The following is a 19,840-nucleotide window of genomic DNA, read 5'->3' on the forward strand; positions in this document are numbered from 1 at the left end:
TCGGGCTCTTTTCCAAAAGGAAGACACGATGCTTCCGATTTTAGGACATGGAAGTTTCGGCACAGTGTACAAGGTATTGTGATGTTAATAAAAGTTATGTTCCGGTAGTAGTAACAGAGGCATAAGAAGGATGAGTAATACTTGCAGTAATGGCAGTTTTAATTGTGTCAGCAGTAATGGTTATAGTTACAGCAAGCATTTAGTCCCATAAGCAGAGGGAATTTTGGTTTAAGGCACATAGCATACCTTGCAATTTTAACACTTTTCCATTAGTCACCAATGTATACTCTATCCAAAACTGTTTTCAGAATTACAATCCATACCCCCCCCCCCCCCCTTTTCAGTTTATTCTTATTTTGGGTCACTCTCCTAATGGAGATGGAGGCTGATAAATTTCACTTGCAAGGGTAAAAATACAAATGCAGAGCTCGAGAATGGGCTTAAAGATGGTAACCGAGTGATTTTTTTATACAGGGCATACTTTACTGATCAAGGAGAAATTGCTATAATTTCCAGAAAACCTCTATTTTTGCTATGTAAGAGACTATTGCGCAATGTTTGCATTAAAGTAAATTTATGACATCGCATTTAACATTCGAAATATTTCATATTTAGCTCAGAAACAACCTGGCTATTAAAGTGCCAAAATGCATGGAGTACGGTTACCTAATCCAGGAAGAAGTTACCTTTATGAAGCTGGCCAACAGCGACTTTATTTTGGGGTATTTAAACAGTTATATGTTATAATTCAGGTATGAATTGATTAGGATTTTTTACATGTTTTCAACCTTTGTAAAATAGTTTTTGATGTTGTCGATGCGAATCTTTAGATATTCGATGCGAGTTGACGTTATGTGTTTGAGAGTCGGTACGAACCTTTAAAATCAGATCACAAAGAACCATAGAGTAACAATTTTAATTTGTTAAAATATTTGGTTCCAGGTTTGTCCACTCTTTTGATGTGAACCCAGGTTTTCCGGTCTTGATTTCTGAATTTTGCCCGATGGATCTTGATGCACTACAAGACTACTGCGAAAAAAATTTGTAAGTCGCTATTTCTTTCTTTAATAACGCAGTTTTCTTTCATATTCTTCTACTGTGTTTTAGTTTTCTCTTTTTTTGTGGCTTAGATATTTACCTTTTATTGTTCTAAGATTTCATGCAATTTTTCCGAAAATTGACAAAAATACAAATTACTTACATATTTGTTTTAATCCCCTTTTTAGTAACGCAGTTCCTCCTCGGATGGTAAAATTTATTGCCACATACGTGTGTATGGCGATTGACCATTTACACCGACTGAATATGGCTCATTTTGACCTCAAAACTAGTAATGTTTTGATCAGTCTGCAAGGGATCCCCAAACTGGTGAGATGTTTACTGGCAATGCTTTTGGTTTGATAAAGTACAAGTATGAAACATTGCAGACGTTATTTGGTTATTTTATTATAGCTTTTTCTATCTCTATATCTCCACGTCATAGATCACATTTTTAGTTAATTTGCTCTTTGGTCAAACCAAGACCGATAGAACTCGTTACTCAATTTTCCTAGCCTGAAAAAGGAAGGCTATTTATCTTTTTCATTCGTTTAAATACATTTAATAATTTTAAATAAATTGATTTATTTCAGTTTCATAATTTTCAGATAAATGTTCAGTTTAAATACATTAAATACATTAAATAAATTGATTTCTTTCTAACAGTGTGACCTTGGATCGGCTCACCCGTTGACTGAGGATGGGGAAAGCATTCGGGGGCCCAGATTTGTGAATTTTACCCTGCTTAAAAACTTGACCCCTGAGGTGCTAGCTGGCACCTCGGCCTCTTGGAGGGTAGATTATTATGCGCTGGGTGTTATGTTGTTTGAATTACTCGAGGGGAGGTAAGATAAGGGATATGTATAAAGTAAGCATGATCCAGAAACGTATCTAAATCAAAGAAAGAAACAACGGGCCGAAATTACTCCCGTTAACTACAAGTTAACTGAACAAGAAATTAGAGTATATGTAATCCTTTTTTTTAATAAAGCTTTTCATTTTGAGGAAATGTGCTTAATTTTTAAAATAGGAATTATTCCGCCTAAATTCCTATTGGAATGTTGCATATCAATGATTGCCTATCACCATGATGATTGCTAATAGCATTCCTTCGATGTATTCAGACATCCGCTGTGGATTGAAGTTCCCAGCATTCGTGAAGCCACTCGAAAAATCATCCATGGTACCATTATCTACACAGACACGGATTATGACTTCAGGGACCTTATTGACAACCTGGTCTGGTATGCATTTCGATAATATGACTGATTGTTATTCTTGTTATGTTAATCTATATATCTAAACATTGGTTTATAGCTATGAAATACTACATATATTAACCCGGTACGTGCATCGTTCTGTTTAATATTTATTATATTTAGTCATTTAAATCATGTATATAGTTTTCTACAGTTTATACATGTTGTATATATACACCACAGTATTAATGCGTTTTTCCTAATTCAATTTCAGTGACTTAGATCAAAGATTGGAGAGCACTGAAGATACCTTTAATCATGAGTAAGAATCATTAAAATTTTTTTCACTCAAACATTTATGAGAGCTTCATTATCATGCGCCAAACTTTTAAATACGCATCAGTTATTTCTTGCTAATTTTGAACTTAAATCTTTCAAATCTTTTTTAATCCTTTATTTCATTCTTACATTCATTCATTTATTTATTTATTTATTTATTTATTTACTTGCTGAAGTTGGCTTTCTGACTACTACGTCAATGACTTTCCAGCCGACTCGGTCACTTCTCCCATTTTCAACATCGCTCAGGTATGGGGGTCAGTTGAACAGAATAAATCTGCTTTTATACGGCTTAAAGCAGAGTACAATATTTTACACTGTAAATGCAAAAGCAAATTTAATCTCATTTAATTTGCTTTTGTATTTTACACGGTTAATACAAAAGCAAATTAAATGAGCTTGACTTTGGGCAGCCACAATCTATTAATATTAGTAGAAAAAATAACGAAATGTCAACGGCACGGAATGTGACGGACAAAAATATACACTGTGGAACACAAGATGCACTGTTGTTATTACATATTTGAATAATGTCCTCTTTCTAACTTATTATTTTCTGATAACTAAATAGTCATTATCATATTTTTTTGCCTGAATAGGAAGTTATGGCCAACAATGAGTTAGTGTCGGCACCTCTAAACGCACGCAGCAGCGTACACAATGATGTCGACTCCGAGTTGGCGAACATTTTGGCCTTTTACAACGAAGCCAGCGATGGTTAGGAGACTGCAGTCATCTGACAAATTTGTTCATTTTTACTTATTTTTCGACACTATTTGTCAAATACCTAATATATTTATGTAAACAGTTATGATACAGAATATCCCCATTTTTATCAGCAGTATACAGGGGCCTTCAGCTAACGTCTTCACAACTTAAAGTCGGTGATATCTAGTAATATCTTATTTCCCGCGTTTTATCTGTATTAAATGGAATTTGAGAAAAGACAAATAATCAGAGATACAAAAGTCACTGTAAATAATTTATTTATTTATTTGTAGCAAAATAAATGTTTATATAATTTCCTTTTAAATTTCTTCTTGCGTCGTTTCTCTGTCAACTCTTAACATTAAAATTTCCACCTATATCTATTTATATTAAATAAGTGACAATTAAATAGTAACACTGTTACTTTAACGTCTAATAATAATGCTATTGACATGACTGTTCTAAAATGTCACCCACAAGCATCTTAAGTCTGTCAAGCACATTTTCGAACCACACCGTCGCAACTAGCACAATCTCCTCCAACACAATCGAAGGCAACAACTCAACACAACGTAGGCCTACGTGCAGCACAGTTTTACCTAGTTCAGACAATTGTAAGTTGATGTCTGTCTATGGCTTTATATGATGCGACCCTTTTCGTCTCCTTTTATGACGTCCATGTCTTCTTTAAAAAGTCCATTAAATTTGGTTTGTTGACCTTGTACCCTTCCCTTTCATACAGTATAGTAACCGTTGACAAGCCCGGACGAAATCCTTTATTATTATTTCAATTGCATTGTGCTCTAGAAAAAATGTGATGTTACGGTTTTGGCCCGTCTTAGCTGTTATGCACATCGGTGGAGATAGCGTTTTACTTTTTTGACTAGAGCACGCGCTTATCATTGTTATGTTCTGATCATTAAAAGTCACTAATTCCCGCAATGAGGTAAGACTTTATGAATCATTTAGTAATTTAAACAGTTAATAAGAACTTTATAAGTTGTAATTGTAACATAATTTAAGGATAATTTCTTAATTTGATGTATTTTGTTCATTTCAGTTTCTAAGTGACAATTTCAATGACAAGCAAATAAAATAGATGTGAAAAAGACTAAAGAAGTTTGCTTATTCGTAACAGTAGAAACTCAGCGACGATTTAGTGAAAGATAGTAGAAACTGAGCGACGATTTAGTGAAAGACGATCAGCACAGTATTTAGAAAAGATGGCAACACAAGCAGAAATGATACTTCTCCAAGCAGAACTAAAAAGGGTAGAGTCGGATATAGACCAAACCATGCGTGAGTTAGAAAGGCATTTTAACTTCACAAAGTCAAACATAAAAAAGACATCTACGCCCAAAAACACACTAACATCTTGTGCCCCACTCACTTTGTGTGAGCAAACTACGATAGCAAAGGAACTCAGTAAACCAAGAATTCAGATTCAAGTATTTGAAGGTGACCCGATCAAATATGTGCTGTTTAAGAGACAGTTCAAAAGTAGAATCATAGAAACATGCGACTCTGACGATGAAAAACTGAACTATCTACTGCAATACACCAGAGGTGAGCCTCATGAAATTACGCTAGGATTCGCTCACTTAGATGCATCCATTGGTTTCAAGGCCACATGGAAGGAATTTGAGAGAAGGTATGGGGACCAAGAACAGATTGCGACATCGTATATAAACCGTGCCTTACAGTGGCCAGTGATAAAGCATGATGATTATGTCGCATTAGACAAATACGGCATATTTTTAAGGGAATGTGAATATGCAGTAAAAGAAATAGATGCCATTCCAGTCCTCGAGTATCCCGATAACCTTAAGAGGCTAATGACGAAGCTGCCGCTCAAATTGCATGATAAATGGAGAAGCATAGTATATGAAAGGAAGGAAAGGGGACAGAAGATAACCTTTCAGGTTTTCGTCGATTTTGTGCAGAAAGAAGCACGAAAATTGGCTGACCCCATTTTTGGAAAGGTTCCACCGCCACCAGAGAGACCTATACCAGCACCAAGGAGAAGAGTTCCAGCACAAACAGTACTGTCTAGTACCTCTGCATCCAGCAACGAAAGACACGTTCACAAGTGTATATTATGCAAGGAACAACATAAACTTCACCAATGCCCAGAAATGCAAGAAAAGACAATGGATGAAAGAATCGGCATTATAAAGAATAATGGGTTATGTTTTGGGTGCCTTGCATATGGTCACAGAAAACATGAATGCAGAAGTAAAATGAAATGCCAAAAATGTAACTCTTATCATCCAACAATTCTACATGATGACAATTACACTAGTAAAGTAGTGGGAGCAGCTGTATGCCATACCACCCACAGTTCTGAGAATGTGCATTCCATGATAGTGCCAGTTGTAGTACACCACGAGGATAATCCAGACATTTATTCAGTGGTATATGCAGTGCTAGACGAGCAGTCAGATGCCTGCTTTGTAAAGTCCTCGACCCTCAGTGAACTCGAATGTAAAGGGAAGCATGTAGACATCAGACTTTCAACCATACTTGGAGAAAAAACCGTCCCGAGCAGGAAAGTTAGAGGACTTGTTGTGAGAGGTCTGAACCAAGAGACATTGATTGAGCTCCCAGATACATACTCCAGAGACTCCATTCCAGTTAAGCGATCACAGATACCCAGACCAGAAACTGCTAAGAAATGGCCACACTTGCACTCAATTGCTGATAAGATTACTCCTTATCGCCCAGACATAGAGGTAGGACTGCTGTTGGGAGTAAACTGTATGAAAGCCATTAGAGGTCTGGAATACGTACATGGTAGAGGAGAGGAGCCATATGCATACAGATGTAACCTAGGTTGGGGTATAGTAGGGCCAGTGGACAAATCAAGACCCATAGATGAGAACAAGAGCTTTGGAACACATGCCTTTGCCTTTAGAACACAAGTGACAGAGATCAGCCCCGCTGAGGTTTGCAGTCTCTTTGACCAAGGTTTCGACCAACAGAAAGATGAGAAGTTAAGCCTTCAAGACCAGAAGTTCATGAAGATTATGGAGGAAGGCATACATTTCAACGAGGGTTTTTATGAGATGCCACTACCATTTTAAGATGGACATCCAGCATTGCCAAACAACAAACCAGCAGCTGAGATCAGGCTAGAGCAGCTAAGGAAAAGGCTAATCCACAACCCGAAGTATTATGAGCACTATAACAGTTTTATGCAGGACCTCATAGATAAATGCTATGCAGAAGAATCACCTCATGAAGATGGAGGTTGGTACTTACCACATCATGGTGTATATCACCCCAAGAAACGTGAGAAATTACGAGTGGTGTTTGATGCCAGTGCAAAACATGAAAATGTTGCGCTAAACGACTGCCTGTTGAAAGGACCTGATCAGAATAACTCGCTCATAGGTGTTTTATTGAGGTTTAGAGAGCAGCCAGTAGCAATCATGGGTGACATGGAGAACATGTTTCACAGGTTTAAAGTGAAAGAAGAGGATAGAAAGTTTTTACAGTTCCTATGGTGGAAAGACGGTGACCTCAGTAGTAATCCCATCACATACAGAATGACGTCTCATATATTTGGAGCGATAAGTTCACCAGCATGCGCATTGTATGGACTGAGGAAACTAGCAGAGGACTACCAAGATGAGTATTCACCAGACGTCATTGCCTTTCTTAAGAATGACTTTTATGTAGACGATGGACTCAAGAGCATTGAGTCAAGTGAAGAAGCTATACGTCTTGTTAGAGAAACAAGAGAGCTGCTGAACAAAGGTAACCTAAGACTTCACAAGCTAGTATCAAACAACCGTGAAGTGATGAATACAATCCCAATGTCAGAGAGAGCCAAAGAAATGAGAAACATTGACCTTAACAGAGACACATTGCCAATATGCCCAGCTTTAGGAGTACAGTGGTGTGTAGAAGCGGACAGTTTTCAGTTTAAGGTCCAGATCAATGATAAGCCATTAACAAGAAGGGGAATTCTCTCCACTGTAAGTTCCATATTTGACCCTTTAGGCCTTGTCTCACCATTCATCCTTGCCGGTAAGAAAATTCTCCAAGAGCTATGCAGAGACGGTGCAGAGTGGGATGATCAAGTGCCAGAGAGTATTAGATGCAGATGGGAAAGATGGCGCTCAGATTTGCTGAACTTAATCAAGTTGAATATACCACGGTGCTATAAGCCAAATGATTTTGGTGAAGTGACTACTGCAGAACTTCATCACTTCTCAGATGCCAGTGTAGAAGGCCTAGGTCAGTGTAGTTACTTGAGACTTAAAAGCAACACAGGAAGAATAGCAACCACATTAGTTATGGGCAAGTCCAAGGTAGCTCCTTCTAAACCAGTGACAGTCCCACGCCTAGAGTTGTCAGCAGCAGTGATGTCTATAAAGGTGGGGACCTTTCTTGCCAAGGAGTTAGAGTATGAGGACATCACCCATGTGTATTGGACTGACAGCAAAGTTGTTCTAGGGTATGTCAATAATGATGCTAAGAGATTTCATGTCTTTGTAGCAAATAGAATACAACAAATTAGAGAAGTCAGTCAGCCATCGCAATGGAGGCATGTTAAGTCCAGTGACAACCCAGCTGATATAGCCTCCAGGGGAACAGGTGTGACAGAGCTACTACAGAATGAACAGTGGTGGAATGGGCCAGACTTCCTGCGCATTGATGAACCACTATCTACCACTGATACCCAATTCAGACTAGCACCAGATGACCCAGAAGTACGCAAATCTGAAGTCAATGTATTTGCTACTAAAGTAGAAACCAACCACGATCACTTGTCTGATGTATTGAAAAGGTTTTCTTCCTGGAACAGAGCAACACGAGTTGTTACGTGGTGTTTACGATTCATACAGAAGCTGAAACAAGCTAAGAACAGGAAATCTACACAGCAGAACACAGTTGAGACCAGCAATGAACCGTTGAATGTTCAAGAAATACAAGTGGCAGAAAAGATCATTCTCAAGTCAACACAGATTGCTACATTTGAGAAGGAAATTGCAATACTGAAAGCAATTAACAGAGAAGATAACAGTGAACACACAGAGAGAAAACAGGCAAGATATCGCAACGAACAAATCAAGAAAACCAGTTCACTATACCGCCTAGACCCATTTTTATGTGAAGATGGACTACTCGGAGTAGGTGGTCGTATAAAGAGGGCAAATCTACCCAGAGAGCTTACACACCCAGTGATTCTGCCTAAGCATCATCACGTTACAAATCTCATAATTGACCACTATCATACACGATGCGGACATTCAGGAAGTGGCATTACTCTTAATGAAGTCCGAGCTAGTGGTTATTGGATAATTTCTGGCCGTGCCAAGATTGGATCATATATATGGAAATGTGTGACCTGTCGTAAGCTACGAGCAAACTCACAGAGTCAGAAAATGTCAGATCTTCCAGCTGACAGACTGGAACCAGCACCTCCATTCACCTACAGTGCAGTAGATTTTTTTGGACCATTCTATGTGAAGGAGGGAAGAAAGCAGATGAAGAGATATGGTGCTATGTTTACATGTTTAGCATCACGTGCTATTCATATAGAAGTTGCGTATTCACTCAGCACAGATTCTTTCATTAACTGCTACAGACGCTTTGTATGCAGGCGTGGACCAGTACGTCTACTCAGAGCAGACCGTGGAACCAATTTCATTGGAGTTAAGGGAGAACAAGAAACTGCCTTTATGGATATGGATCAGGACAAGATCAGGAGAGAACTTCTGAAAGGCCACTGTGACTGGATTCAGTTTGAAATGAATGTTCCTCATGCTTCACATATGGGAGGCGTGTGGGAAAGGATGATCAGATCAGCCAGAAATGCTTTATCAGGACTTCTCACAGCTCACAGTGACCGTTTAGATGATGATACTTTGTCCACATTGTTAATTGAGGCAGAAGCCATAGTTAACAGTAGACCTTTGACTTACATTGATACACAGTCACCAGATTCTCCAATGCCTTTGTCTCCAAATCAGCTCCTGACCCTGAAAACTAAGGTCGTGATGCCACCACCTGGGAATTTCATAAGGAAAGACACATACCTTCATCGAAGATGGCGACATGTTCAATATCTAGCCAATGAATTTTGGAACAGGTGGAGAAAGGCATTTCTTCCTACATTACAAGAGAGAAAAAAGTGGATCAAACAATGTAGAGATGTACAAGTTGGAGATATTGTTCTCATGATAGATGACAGTGCACCAAGAAATCAGTGGCCACTTGGTCGCATAGCAGAAACCTTTCAAAGTGCAGATGGATATGTGCGTAAGGTCAAGTTGAAAGTTAGGGACTCTACATATGAGAGACCAGTGCACAAGTTAATTCTTTTATTGACCGGAGAAGACCCCGTCGAGGAGCCAAAATAATTATTAACTGTGACCATAATGTCAGTTTGTTATGATTCTATGCTACAATTTGTGTAGATTTAATGAACACTTGTTTCTAAAGACAGTTACATGTTGGACTATTTGTGTTTATGAGATTGCAAGGTATTTTATGTTTAAGTACGGTAATTAACAGTAAGTTTTGATGTTCCTTAAAGGTGTTTAAGGTAAGGTAATTCTTAATAATTTCCAAGCAATATCTTTTTTGTATAAGTAATGATAAGGTAAACGGTGTATATTGTGTAAATTGCTTTCACAATTTAGGGGAGCCATGATACGGTTTTGGCCCGTCTTAGCTGTTATGCACATCGGTGGAGATAGCGTTTTACTTTTTTGACTAGAGCACGCGCTTATCATTGTTATGTTCTGATCATTAAAAGTCACTAATTCCCGCAATGAGGTAAGACTTTATGAATCATTTAGTAATTTAAACAGTTAATAAGAACTTTATAAGTTGTAATTGTAACATAATTTAAGGATAATTTCTTAATTTGATGTATTTTGTTCATTTCAGTTTCTAAGTGACAATTTCAATGACAAGCAAATAAAATAGATGTGAAAAAGACTAAAGAAGTTTGCTTATTCGTAACATGTGATTTTTCTAGTTAGGGAAAGAAATTGCTTTGGCAACGAGCACACTGTATATTGGGTTTTCCAGAATGATTACTTAAAAAATTATGGTGATATAATAGATCACAAAAGCGTTCTGCACTACTTACAGACAGTGAATCATTGTTTCCCTTTAAATAATGCAGATGAAATTTTGGAAAAAAAAAGCATTTGCTTTATCTCAGAACAAATACTGCATTTTCAAGAAGAAGGATGGTGACATAGATGATAGGAAGGTACAAAATTTTATTTAATATTTTATATCATTTTATGAGTATCTCTTCTTTCAGGTTAATGCAATGACAACAGATGATTTGAATCAAGAACTGGCCCGAATTGAGATCAAACATTTTAAAGGAAACACAATTTCTAGGTTACGAAACTTTTGTCTGGACTAATATTTGTGGTGTTTCAAGACTGATTATCTCTTAACCAAAGAATATGTTTCCATTTGTTTTTAGTTTTACTAATCTTCCAAATTTTATATATAGTTTGGATAGTTCTGTGATCGGCTACACATGCTAAGAACATGCAAGTCAAAATTGTCACTTCATGAAGATTTTATTTTAATATTTTCTTTAACTGATACATGTACATCAGACATACAATTCATATATCTCATGGGAGTTAACCATTTTCATTTAAGAACTATGATACAAAAAGTTATTTACAAACAAATGAAAGACAACAAACAGTTGTTGTTTTTACCTATAAATGACCATTTGTAGAATGGTCCGCTAGCTTTGGCATGATTTGAAATTGTACATTTCATAACACGTGCACAGCACCGTGTAAATTTCATATCCATCTCAGTTTGTAGGTTAAACTATTCTGTGGGACAGACGGCAGTGACGAAGTGTTTGTCTGTGTGTTAAGACTAGTAAAGTGACTGCAATTTTTTCACCTGTAAGGACACAAAAAATTTGTAAAAAAAAACTGCCATTAAAATAACTCCACAGAAAGATTCCACTTCTAGTTTTCACAAAATGATGATGACAAGAACATAAGGATAATATGCTACACATAAAATTACCCATTAAATAGTCTTCCCACATTTTAATGAGTCTGACCTGTATTAAAAGAAGTTAAACATTTAAATACTTTTTTTACCTGTGAGTACATGGTTAAATCTATTGAAAAAATTGTGCTCACTTATTTATGAGCACAGTCAGTTAACTTTACTCTTGTTAGTTGAAATAAAAAATAAAATGCTTAATATCACATGTGACTGTGAAAACAAGCATAAAAAGAACTTAGCACCTTGTAGTTAAAGGTTAAATAACATTAATAGTTAGATACATAAATTAAAAGGTCACAGTGACCTTCATCAAAACTTAAATGAGGTATCATATGTTAATACAATGCAACATAATATCAAGATGCTTGGTTGAGAAGAGGAGGTAAATATGACAAAAAACATGATTGGCTAGCTGCCCTATTTCAAAGTAATTTTTTGAAGTACTAATACACCCTGTTGCACCAAAGAAGACAGTTTACATGAAGCCATTGCTACTTAGTTGCTGCTCCATGTAAGCATGCATTAGTCCCAAATCCCATCCAAATTTTATTGGCAATCCTTTCTGACAGGGATTGTTCTCATTGCAAGTTTTTTTCTGAGATTGCTCACATGAACTGTATCTTTTATCAATAAATATAATAATCCTTGGCTCTTTCTACACTGTAATATTGAAGTCATACAGTGGATTGAGTCCAAATGCATCTTTTGAGGTTGTAACTTCAGCAGTTTTGGCAACGAGTGATATTCATTATATGGAACAACAGAGGCCTCACAAAAACCTTTGGTTCTTCCATTGGACAGTGGGGGGTGGGGGTGAAATTTATGAAAATTTGCTACCAGAAACACTTATTGAATCATCTTCAGTTCCTCAGCACAGTGATAATAGCTGACAACTTATCATGTACTAGTCCTCAACCAGAACTAATGTAATAGAACCATGGTGATAAAACACCCTCACAATCAGGTAGAAACTACATATTACTTCAAACAAGAACAGTGAACAACAAAAGTACACCTCTCGCCACTGCAACATAACATCCTGTGGCATTATACAAAACAGTTTACAAAAATAAGTTCTTCTGATATATTATATATGTATGTGTGATTAAATAAAGCATTTTTGCTTTTTGTTAAACAGGTTGATTGAATACACCAACTTACACTACATGCTTAAATGACATGGTATACTGGGTAAAATATCAATGATGAGAAATCATAATGTTGTATCCATTATCCCCTGCACTGTAATAATACAGGGTTATAACAAGGATATTGTAAAGAATATGGATAGCTATTTTCTATCTCTAATGCTGTCCTCAAAAGTGTAAAATAGCAAGTCTTTTTCTTCTCAGAGGAGAAACTGGTTGCCATGTCTATTCATTCAGCCCTTGCCTTAACTGCAGCACTCTCAAAGTGAACCTAACTGCCGAACAGCTACATTTATCAGTCCGTGGATGACCAATGGCTTGGACAGAAGTCAAGTTCATTGGTCTTATCGAGACTGGTCAATACCTTTTAACTACATAGCCAGACTCAGCAAAAAAAGCTGGGGTCATTTGGTCATCTATTCTAACAGATGGACCATTCATGCTATACTAACCCATGCTATTCTATGTTATTGCACAGCCATTAGGTATTTTTATTCCCTCGGTGGTGCTCAGTAAAATGACATTAAAAGAGTGTAGTCTAATCTCACATAGACCTGAAAATGTGGCTTAAATTATACATTTTGTTTGGGTACTGTCAAATTCTAGTTAGCAGGTTCACAATAGGCATGTCCAGTGTAGAGTTTGTGCCTTACTATCTTTTAGTGTCTCAAAGAATGTTATAAATTCTTTGCCATCCATGACCATGTACATGAGGCTTACTCCAGTTATGTTTTGCTCTTCACTTACATTTGTTTCCTTACATGTTGATGTAATGATGTGATCATCTTGAAAGGAATTGCTTCTTTCTGTTCACAGGCTCTGATCTTCTTTCAACCCAGTTAAATTAGAACACGTCTTTCCTTTCTGTAAAGTGCCACCATTTTTTGTGCTATTCTCCCTGTCACCATTTTCTGTTCTCACTGCTGCTTATATCACCACTTTCTATGTTCTCCTTTAAATATGTCATCAAATTTTCTCCTGTCCGTTACACTGTAAATGTTGTGTACTATAACTTAGTTTCTGGTCCATCCGACACATTCTGTTTGAAAGAGTCTCTTATTCTGGAGATGTAGCTGGCACAGATGTGACCATAGGCCTTGTTGTACCACTCGGGAGACCTTCCCCTGAAAGACAAAAATACAAGATCTTAAATCAAAGTATATTATCTGCATTAAATCCCTCTAAGTGATATTTCTGATGTTATCACATCCTGTTAATTAAAACACACACGCACACACATGCATGCACGCACACACACATGCAAATTAAGAACTGCTACAGAGATACTTAAAAAAAAGTAATATCTTCCTTTCTAAAGTGGCCAAGTCAAGGACACACATCAGGCCACAGTGTGTATTGTCCACCTACCTCATGTCCACTCTGGCCAAATGGGTCAGCCTGGACTTTCCTGACCCACAGGGTTCCAGCAGATACCTGGACGCTAGGACCACAGCACGCACTCCACCCAGCAGGTTAGAATTGGGATGCTCTATGGAGGTCGAGACCAACACACACGCACCTTTTGGGAGGTCTGTACGCCATGACCTGGAGACAACAGTAATGATGTTAGTAAATTATTAATATAAAATGGGTGTTATTTTGATAAAATAAGAAAATTACTACTCAAACATTCATAGGCAAAAAGATATGTATGCTTTAAAATTCTTCATCCTCCTTCAAATAATTATGTTTCCATTCATTCATCAAAACTAAATATTAGACTTACATAAATGCAATGTCACAGAGCACAGAAAGTGATGTCATAAGCAACATCACATGAATATTTAACAGTACACTTAAATTCATCAACTCTTTGATTTTACATTAATTTTTTGAGAATTCATTTTTAAAGACATACCTCAATTCACAGAAGTCTCTTGTAGGATGAGGTGCCATGCTATTACGAACATACTGGAATATCTCCGTCTCCTTGTCCAACTTCTCAATGATTCTCCATTTCAATAAGTCATCATCCCATAGATGGCGCTCTCGTAGCACCCTGTTCAACACCTCAATAGGGGGAGCTTCTACATCCACTGCAGCCTTGAACAGTCTGAGTGGGTGACCGTCACCAACTTTTTTGTAAGCCACCTCAACACTTTCATTGGTGGTCATCACTTCCCAACCCTTAAATTTGTCTCGAGACTCCTGAAAAAAAAAAGTAAAATCCAACATCCAACCACAGTTGTTCACAGTAAGAGTTCAATAGCCTTATTGTTTGTCTTAAATTGCATGCTTCAGTTTTTTTTTCTTATTATATCACCACAATGACATGAAAATTGATTAAACAAAGGAAAACCTTGACTTCACAAAACCATGCTTTAAGGTTTTGGAACAGCATCGCGTGCTGTTGTCTTTGGCCTACAAAACCTTGCTTATAATGTGTTCCATACTTTGCAAAAATAATTTGCTTATTAAGAAATTCAAGTAAAGGACATTTTGTTATTTTCCAAATTTGTGATCAATCTGGATCTGTTATTTTATTTAGGTAGAAGTAAGACAATTAATCAATGACTATGTCTCACAAGATAGCTAGAATGCAACTTTGTAGAAAGGACCAATAAATAATTTACATTAACAAGCAATAACTTTCCTCTGCATTTTCATGCAAGTCACTAAAAAACAATATACCACAAATTAGTACCCAATTTGGACTTACTCTGATTTGCTTTTTTTCGTATGTGAAATTATATCATTCGTAGGCAGCAAAGAACATGATATCTACAAGTAATTACATCAGTGAGAAATGGCCTTTTCTCCACATTTTTAATTCAAGCCACTTAAAAACTTTATACTGCAACCTAAAACCCATCTATAAACCAGTGAACCAGTGACATCAATTGGTTTACTGGGAGCCTGAGTTAGACCACTGTGAATGCGCCCACGACTTACCCTAAGTAAACCCTGAATACAGGAGTCTATATAAGTGGTATGGTTAGAGAAGCCTTTGGTCAGCTCATTGAGAGTCACTGGGTCCCCCTGTTCCATGTAGGAAAAATTGCACTTCATCATGGTATCTTCTTCTATCTAGAATGTTTAAAATAATAATGTGCATAAAATTTTATTTATTTTTCATGATTCAAGTTGGTTGTACACAATGCAAGATGAGGTCGTACTGTTGCATTAATTGTATGTTTCAATTTGCTCTCTTCAATATGAACTTGAACAGTCATATATGCTCATTATCTTAATGCATGTGTTATTATATGTGACAAACAAAGAAATTAGCTGCATTCCCAACAGCAGTCTACCTAGCCCACAGATCAAATATGCTTGCTGTGTAATCCCCATGGGGAATCTATTCCGCGTCAATGCCACTTTAGCTGTCAAGCTTTTAAGTGGGTTGCCATATTTGATCCATGGACTAGTTGATCCATGGACTCTGTTGTGAATGCAGCTATTGATGAACAGAAATCTTCATAATACTCACTGTGAAAACTTTCTTGCAGGACATAATCATTTGTGTTAGACACTCGTGAGCTGCCTTCTGTTCTAATAGTTCTTTCTGGTCTGGAACTCCCAGGTTCTTCTGTTGCCTCTTGGGGCTTGCTGTCTGGTTGCTACGGGGGCCACACATGTGAAACAAAGAGGGGGCAAAGCAGACAGCAAGATTGCTGGCAGTCATCTGAAGTAAAAAATGAAGAATCATTTTAAAGGCACAGTACTGATTATAAGCTCACAGTCCCAAACAAGAAACTCCTCATTTTTTTTATGTAACCAATTTCATGAAATATTCAAAACATGATGATTTTGCTTACACTTAAAATCTCTCACTAATCCCTCTTTTTATATTGTACTGTGATGCACTCTTTTGCTTGTTTGCTGAAAGAGGTATATCAGACATACTCAGGTGAATTCAAAAATTCCAAATAACATTTGCAAATTCCATCAGATGACCTTTACTTATCACACTATAGTAAACATGTTAGTGAAAGAAAACAACTTAACTGCCTTGAAAAAGAAAAGAGTAGTTTTCTTATTTTTTTTCCTCCATGTTTACTCATTACCACAAACTAAAGATGCTTTTTTCCCCCCTCATGACCTGATAGTTTTCATTTTTGCACTGCCTGTGATGATGAAACTCGTGAATCATGTTTTTTATACCTCAGCTTTTTTTAAAAATTATCATGCTTCGTCTAGAGCAAGTTTAAGGCCACTCTACTTAAGGACAAGCCCCTCACATAACTAATTTTTTCTGTGAATGTAAATGAAAAATATTAACCTTCTGGCTGATTAAAAAAGTGAACTGGTATCCAGTAATTATTCACTCAGATGGAAAATGTCACATAACTGTGTAATGAGGGATAATGAGGGATAACATATATTTTTCCCGTTTTTTAAATCTTTATTTATTTTTTCAAGAAATATAAGCATAACTTAGCAAATGCCTTGATGCGATGGTAATATCCTGAAGTGCTTACATCTTTGGCAGTGTACAAAAACCAAATAAAGAAGGCAGCAAATGACCTGCAAATCCCTAAAAACACTATACCTGATTTTCCTCGGAATGTTCTGCCATGTCGCTAAGGAATAAAAGAAGAGACTGCAGGACTTCTCTGTTTTCATCAGGCATCAAAATCACCGCCGCTTGAACCGCTTCCATGCGCAGCTCACTGGGAACATCTGAGAGGAGACAAATTGGTATTATGTACTGACATTTGATGCAACACAGATTTTGTCATTGATGAATGATGTATAAATAAAAAAAATTACTAATACTCAAACTACTATTACTACTACAACTACTACTTCAACAATAAAGATCGCCTACAATGTACCAGCTGTTGGAAATAATACTCAAATTATCCTTCTTTAAGTTACTAACACAGTGATAAAAAAATAATGCATAGAGAACTAGAATTAAAACTCCATGCTTGAAAAACAAATCATTTATCTCAATTTATCTTATGTTTTATATAATATTTTAGTATATTACCATGTTATAAATCATGATTCTGTGTGACATGATTCTATGTGAGAAAGCAAACAATTTTTGGTGGCTTAAACCCACTTACGTTGGAATATACTGATGAAGGTTTCAGAGAGTTTATTTGTGAGAAGGCATTCTGGCAGTTCACGGAAATACTGCTTCAGAAGGTCGGCTACATCATATGCCTGCAGAGCATCAAAATTAACCAGGTCTGGAAACAAGAAACAAATCCATATTCAACACAGAACCTATCTTCTACTTTTTTTTTCAAAGAAAAAAATTGGTCAAGATATCATATATGAAAATGCTGCAATTCTGCTGTTTATCTTATATGTATGTCACAGGGCTTAAAATCTAACAATATCATCACGACACAACATGAAACTAAGGGACACAAAACAATAGGGAAAGTACACTCCTCAGATAGCACCAGCAATCTCTAGTTGTGGCATAACATGCCTGTGGAATTAAAAATAAATCAGCACAAGCATCCTTTGACGTCAAAAGAAAAGTCAATACCATGCAACCAACTCAAGAAACATGAATGGCAGCAACATGATCGCTTGCTGATGCCATCTTATTTTACTTTTTAACCACAACACACAAGAAGACAGAATAAATTGCGACTGACTTCAAAACAATAATTGATTTTTTAGTCTTTTGAGCAAGTATTTTGGGTTAAAATGAAATATACACATTTTCTAAAACAACGATCATACTAATAACTAACATTTTACATGCTACAATAAACATATCCAGTACGAATGTAATAATGAGACAATGAAAAAAGAAGTTAATGACATTACCCGACAACCGAAAAACAAACAAACATGCGACTCACTGAGTGTACCTAGGCTGGCCTCGATCTGATTTCTAAGTTTCTGGATCCGAGAGCGAACTCCCGACTTCCTGAAGATCCCTACAGCATCGGTGGCTGTCCTCCGCAAATGACGCATGGCGTAGAGTATGCACTGTGGCAATGGCTGCCCAGTTCTTTGTAGAATTAACAACAATGGCACACCAAAGACATTTTTGTCCTTGTAGTCTGGTGCCTTGAAACGTTTGATAAATTTTGGAATGACCCTGCAAAGATCAAATAAAATGCACCTGATTACTTTTTCACATTTCATGTGCCATTTTATCAAATGGAATTGAAATTAGGCAATACTCTGGTTTGGAATGTAGAACTGATATTGAAGAAATTAAGAAGGCCCCACGATAGTGAGCTTGGCAATGACTGTTAAACCAACAACATACAGAGGACTGTAGTTTTTTTTGGTCTTTAGTGCCTTTTACAAATGACTGACCCACAACACATGTAGCAGGCAAAGCAACACAGGCTATTGTCAACCCTGTAGGACCCAGTGAGAAAATGGCATTATCAAGCTTAAGACAAGCATAATTTACTCACACTTAACTCAATTTTCATAGTTTTGAGCTTTTGAGAAAGGGGGGGAGGGGGGGGGGGGGAGCTGCCTGTGTGAAGCTGAAAATTCTTAGCAGCCTTGGCAGATCAAAATTTTGACTTTCAACATTTCAAGAAACAGATCCTCAATATGGTAACAAGGTGAAATAAAAGTTGCTCAAGTCACCACAGTGACTCACCAGTTCCATCCAGTCCTGTTACTGGGTGAATACTTCTCCATGAATGCTGTCAGCTTGAGTAGAGATAGTTTTCGTAGCACCATAAGTTGTCCCGCAGACAGATTAGAGATTTGCAGGGAGCGACTGTTCAGACTGGGCCGATGTGACTTCTGGAAACTGTGCCAGCGGATCCTTGGTCTTCTCCTTTCATTACTGGAAATAAATAAATAAATAAATAAATAAATAAATAAATAATCAAAACTGGTTTCCTAAAAGATTTATTTGTCACAGTATGAAGGTTATGGAATTTTTATTTTTCATCTTAATGGCAATGATGAAGATGAATTAGTTATGTAATGTTTCTCAAAATTTCATTCAAAATCAGATAAATACGTGATAAGGTAAAACTGTTAATATCATGTTCAAAATCTTGTTTAATGCGTAGGCACAATGGACCAGAACAATGGTAGTATTAATTCTTAATTTAGCTTGAGCATCATCAACAAAATACACCTATATTGCATGTTCAAGAACCACAGTGGCAATAATGTTGAGGACTTTCCCATGATTTTTGCTCTATGTTAGTTCACAATATCCTGTTCTGAACTCCTTCATTCACTACACAAGATCCGCTTTCTTGAAATCATGCCAGCATAATGGGAAGAGCGTGATTTTATTCTTAAAAGAACTCCAATTCTTATTACCTTCTCAACAAGCGGCTTAGGTATAAAATCTATGAATAGAATACTCGTGCTAAGACGTGGGTGAGACGTTGATGACCACAGCACGTTTATGTCATGCTGGGAAGAAATGACAAAACCACAATCATGAACAGTACATTACATGTTAAGCTCTGTGAAGAGAATTTTTATGTTTCA

At 36.9% G+C, this 19,840-nt stretch overlaps 4 protein-coding genes across 7 annotated transcripts in view; 3 read left to right on the forward strand and 1 right to left on the reverse strand.

The window, feature by feature from the left end:
- Positions 1-3,603, forward strand: LOC147762846 (uncharacterized). The gene is made up of 8 exons (XM_087008863.1): positions 1-73; positions 616-722; positions 943-1,044; positions 1,227-1,368; positions 1,705-1,883; positions 2,163-2,282; positions 2,512-2,559; positions 3,176-3,603. The coding sequence occupies exons 1-8, from the start codon at positions 29-31 to the stop codon at positions 3,198-3,200; spliced, it is 768 nt and encodes a 255-aa protein (XP_086864989.1). The 5' UTR covers positions 1-28; the 3' UTR covers positions 3,201-3,603.
- A 904-nt stretch (positions 3,604-4,507) lies between these two features.
- LOC147762847 (uncharacterized) lies at positions 4,508-6,367 on the forward strand. The gene has a single exon (XM_087007892.1). It carries the CDS (start codon positions 4,508-4,510, stop codon positions 6,365-6,367), a length of 1,860 nt encoding a protein of 619 aa, XP_086864018.1.
- A 111-nt stretch (positions 6,368-6,478) lies between these two features.
- On the forward strand, positions 6,479-9,655 carry LOC147762848 (uncharacterized). Its single transcript, XM_087007893.1, has one exon. The coding sequence runs from the start codon at positions 6,479-6,481 to the stop codon at positions 9,653-9,655; it is 3,177 nt and encodes a 1,058-aa protein (XP_086864019.1).
- A 1,169-nt stretch (positions 9,656-10,824) lies between these two features.
- Positions 10,825-19,840, reverse strand: part of LOC106151874 (rho GTPase-activating protein 7) — a 166,652-nt gene continuing 157,636 nt past the window's right edge. For 3 of the 4 annotated variants that reach the window (XM_087008858.1, XM_087008859.1, XM_087008862.1), the window contains 9 exons: positions 18,984-19,175; positions 18,220-18,461; positions 17,464-17,589; positions 16,941-17,071; positions 15,879-16,073; positions 15,341-15,475; positions 14,307-14,596; positions 13,817-13,993; positions 10,825-13,572 (listed from right to left, as the gene is read on the reverse strand). In XM_087008858.1, coding sequence (XP_086864984.1) covers positions 13,455-13,572; positions 13,817-13,993; positions 14,307-14,596; positions 15,341-15,475; positions 15,879-16,073; positions 16,941-17,071; positions 17,464-17,589; positions 18,220-18,461; positions 18,984-19,175 — 1,606 coding nt within the window. In that variant the 3' untranslated portion in view covers positions 10,825-13,454. The remainder of the gene's footprint in view (positions 13,573-13,816; positions 13,994-14,306; positions 14,597-15,340; positions 15,476-15,878; positions 16,074-16,940; positions 17,072-17,463; positions 17,590-18,219; positions 18,462-18,983; positions 19,176-19,840) is intronic. The other variant, XM_087008860.1, reaches the window with a different exon arrangement.

This window comes from Lingula anatina, chromosome 3 (genome assembly GCF_051362555.1).
Source record: "Lingula anatina isolate TDL-2025a chromosome 3, LinAna3.0, whole genome shotgun sequence".
Lineage (NCBI taxonomy): Eukaryota > Metazoa > Brachiopoda > Lingulata > Lingulida > Lingulidae > Lingula > Lingula anatina.

What these genes read in the sequence shown, in the direction of transcription:
- LOC147762846 (XM_087008863.1), top strand. Translation starts at nt 29, where the DNA reads ATGCTTCCGATTTTAGGACATGGAAGTTTCGGCACAGTGTACAAG. An exon ending in AACAGCGACTTTATTTTGGG is followed by an intron (nt 723 to 942) that starts GTATTTAAACAG and finishes ATTTGGTTCCAG; the next exon opens with GTTTGTCCACTCTTTTGATG. An exon ending in GAAGATACCTTTAATCATGA is followed by an intron (nt 2,560 to 3,175) that starts GTAAGAATCATT and finishes TTGCCTGAATAG; the next exon opens with GAAGTTATGGCCAACAATGA.
- LOC147762847 (XM_087007892.1), top strand. Translation starts at nt 4,508, where the DNA reads ATGGCAACACAAGCAGAAATGATACTTCTCCAAGCAGAACTAAAAAGG.
- LOC147762848 (XM_087007893.1), top strand. Translation starts at nt 6,479, where the DNA reads ATGCAGGACCTCATAGATAAATGCTATGCAGAAGAATCACCTCATGAA.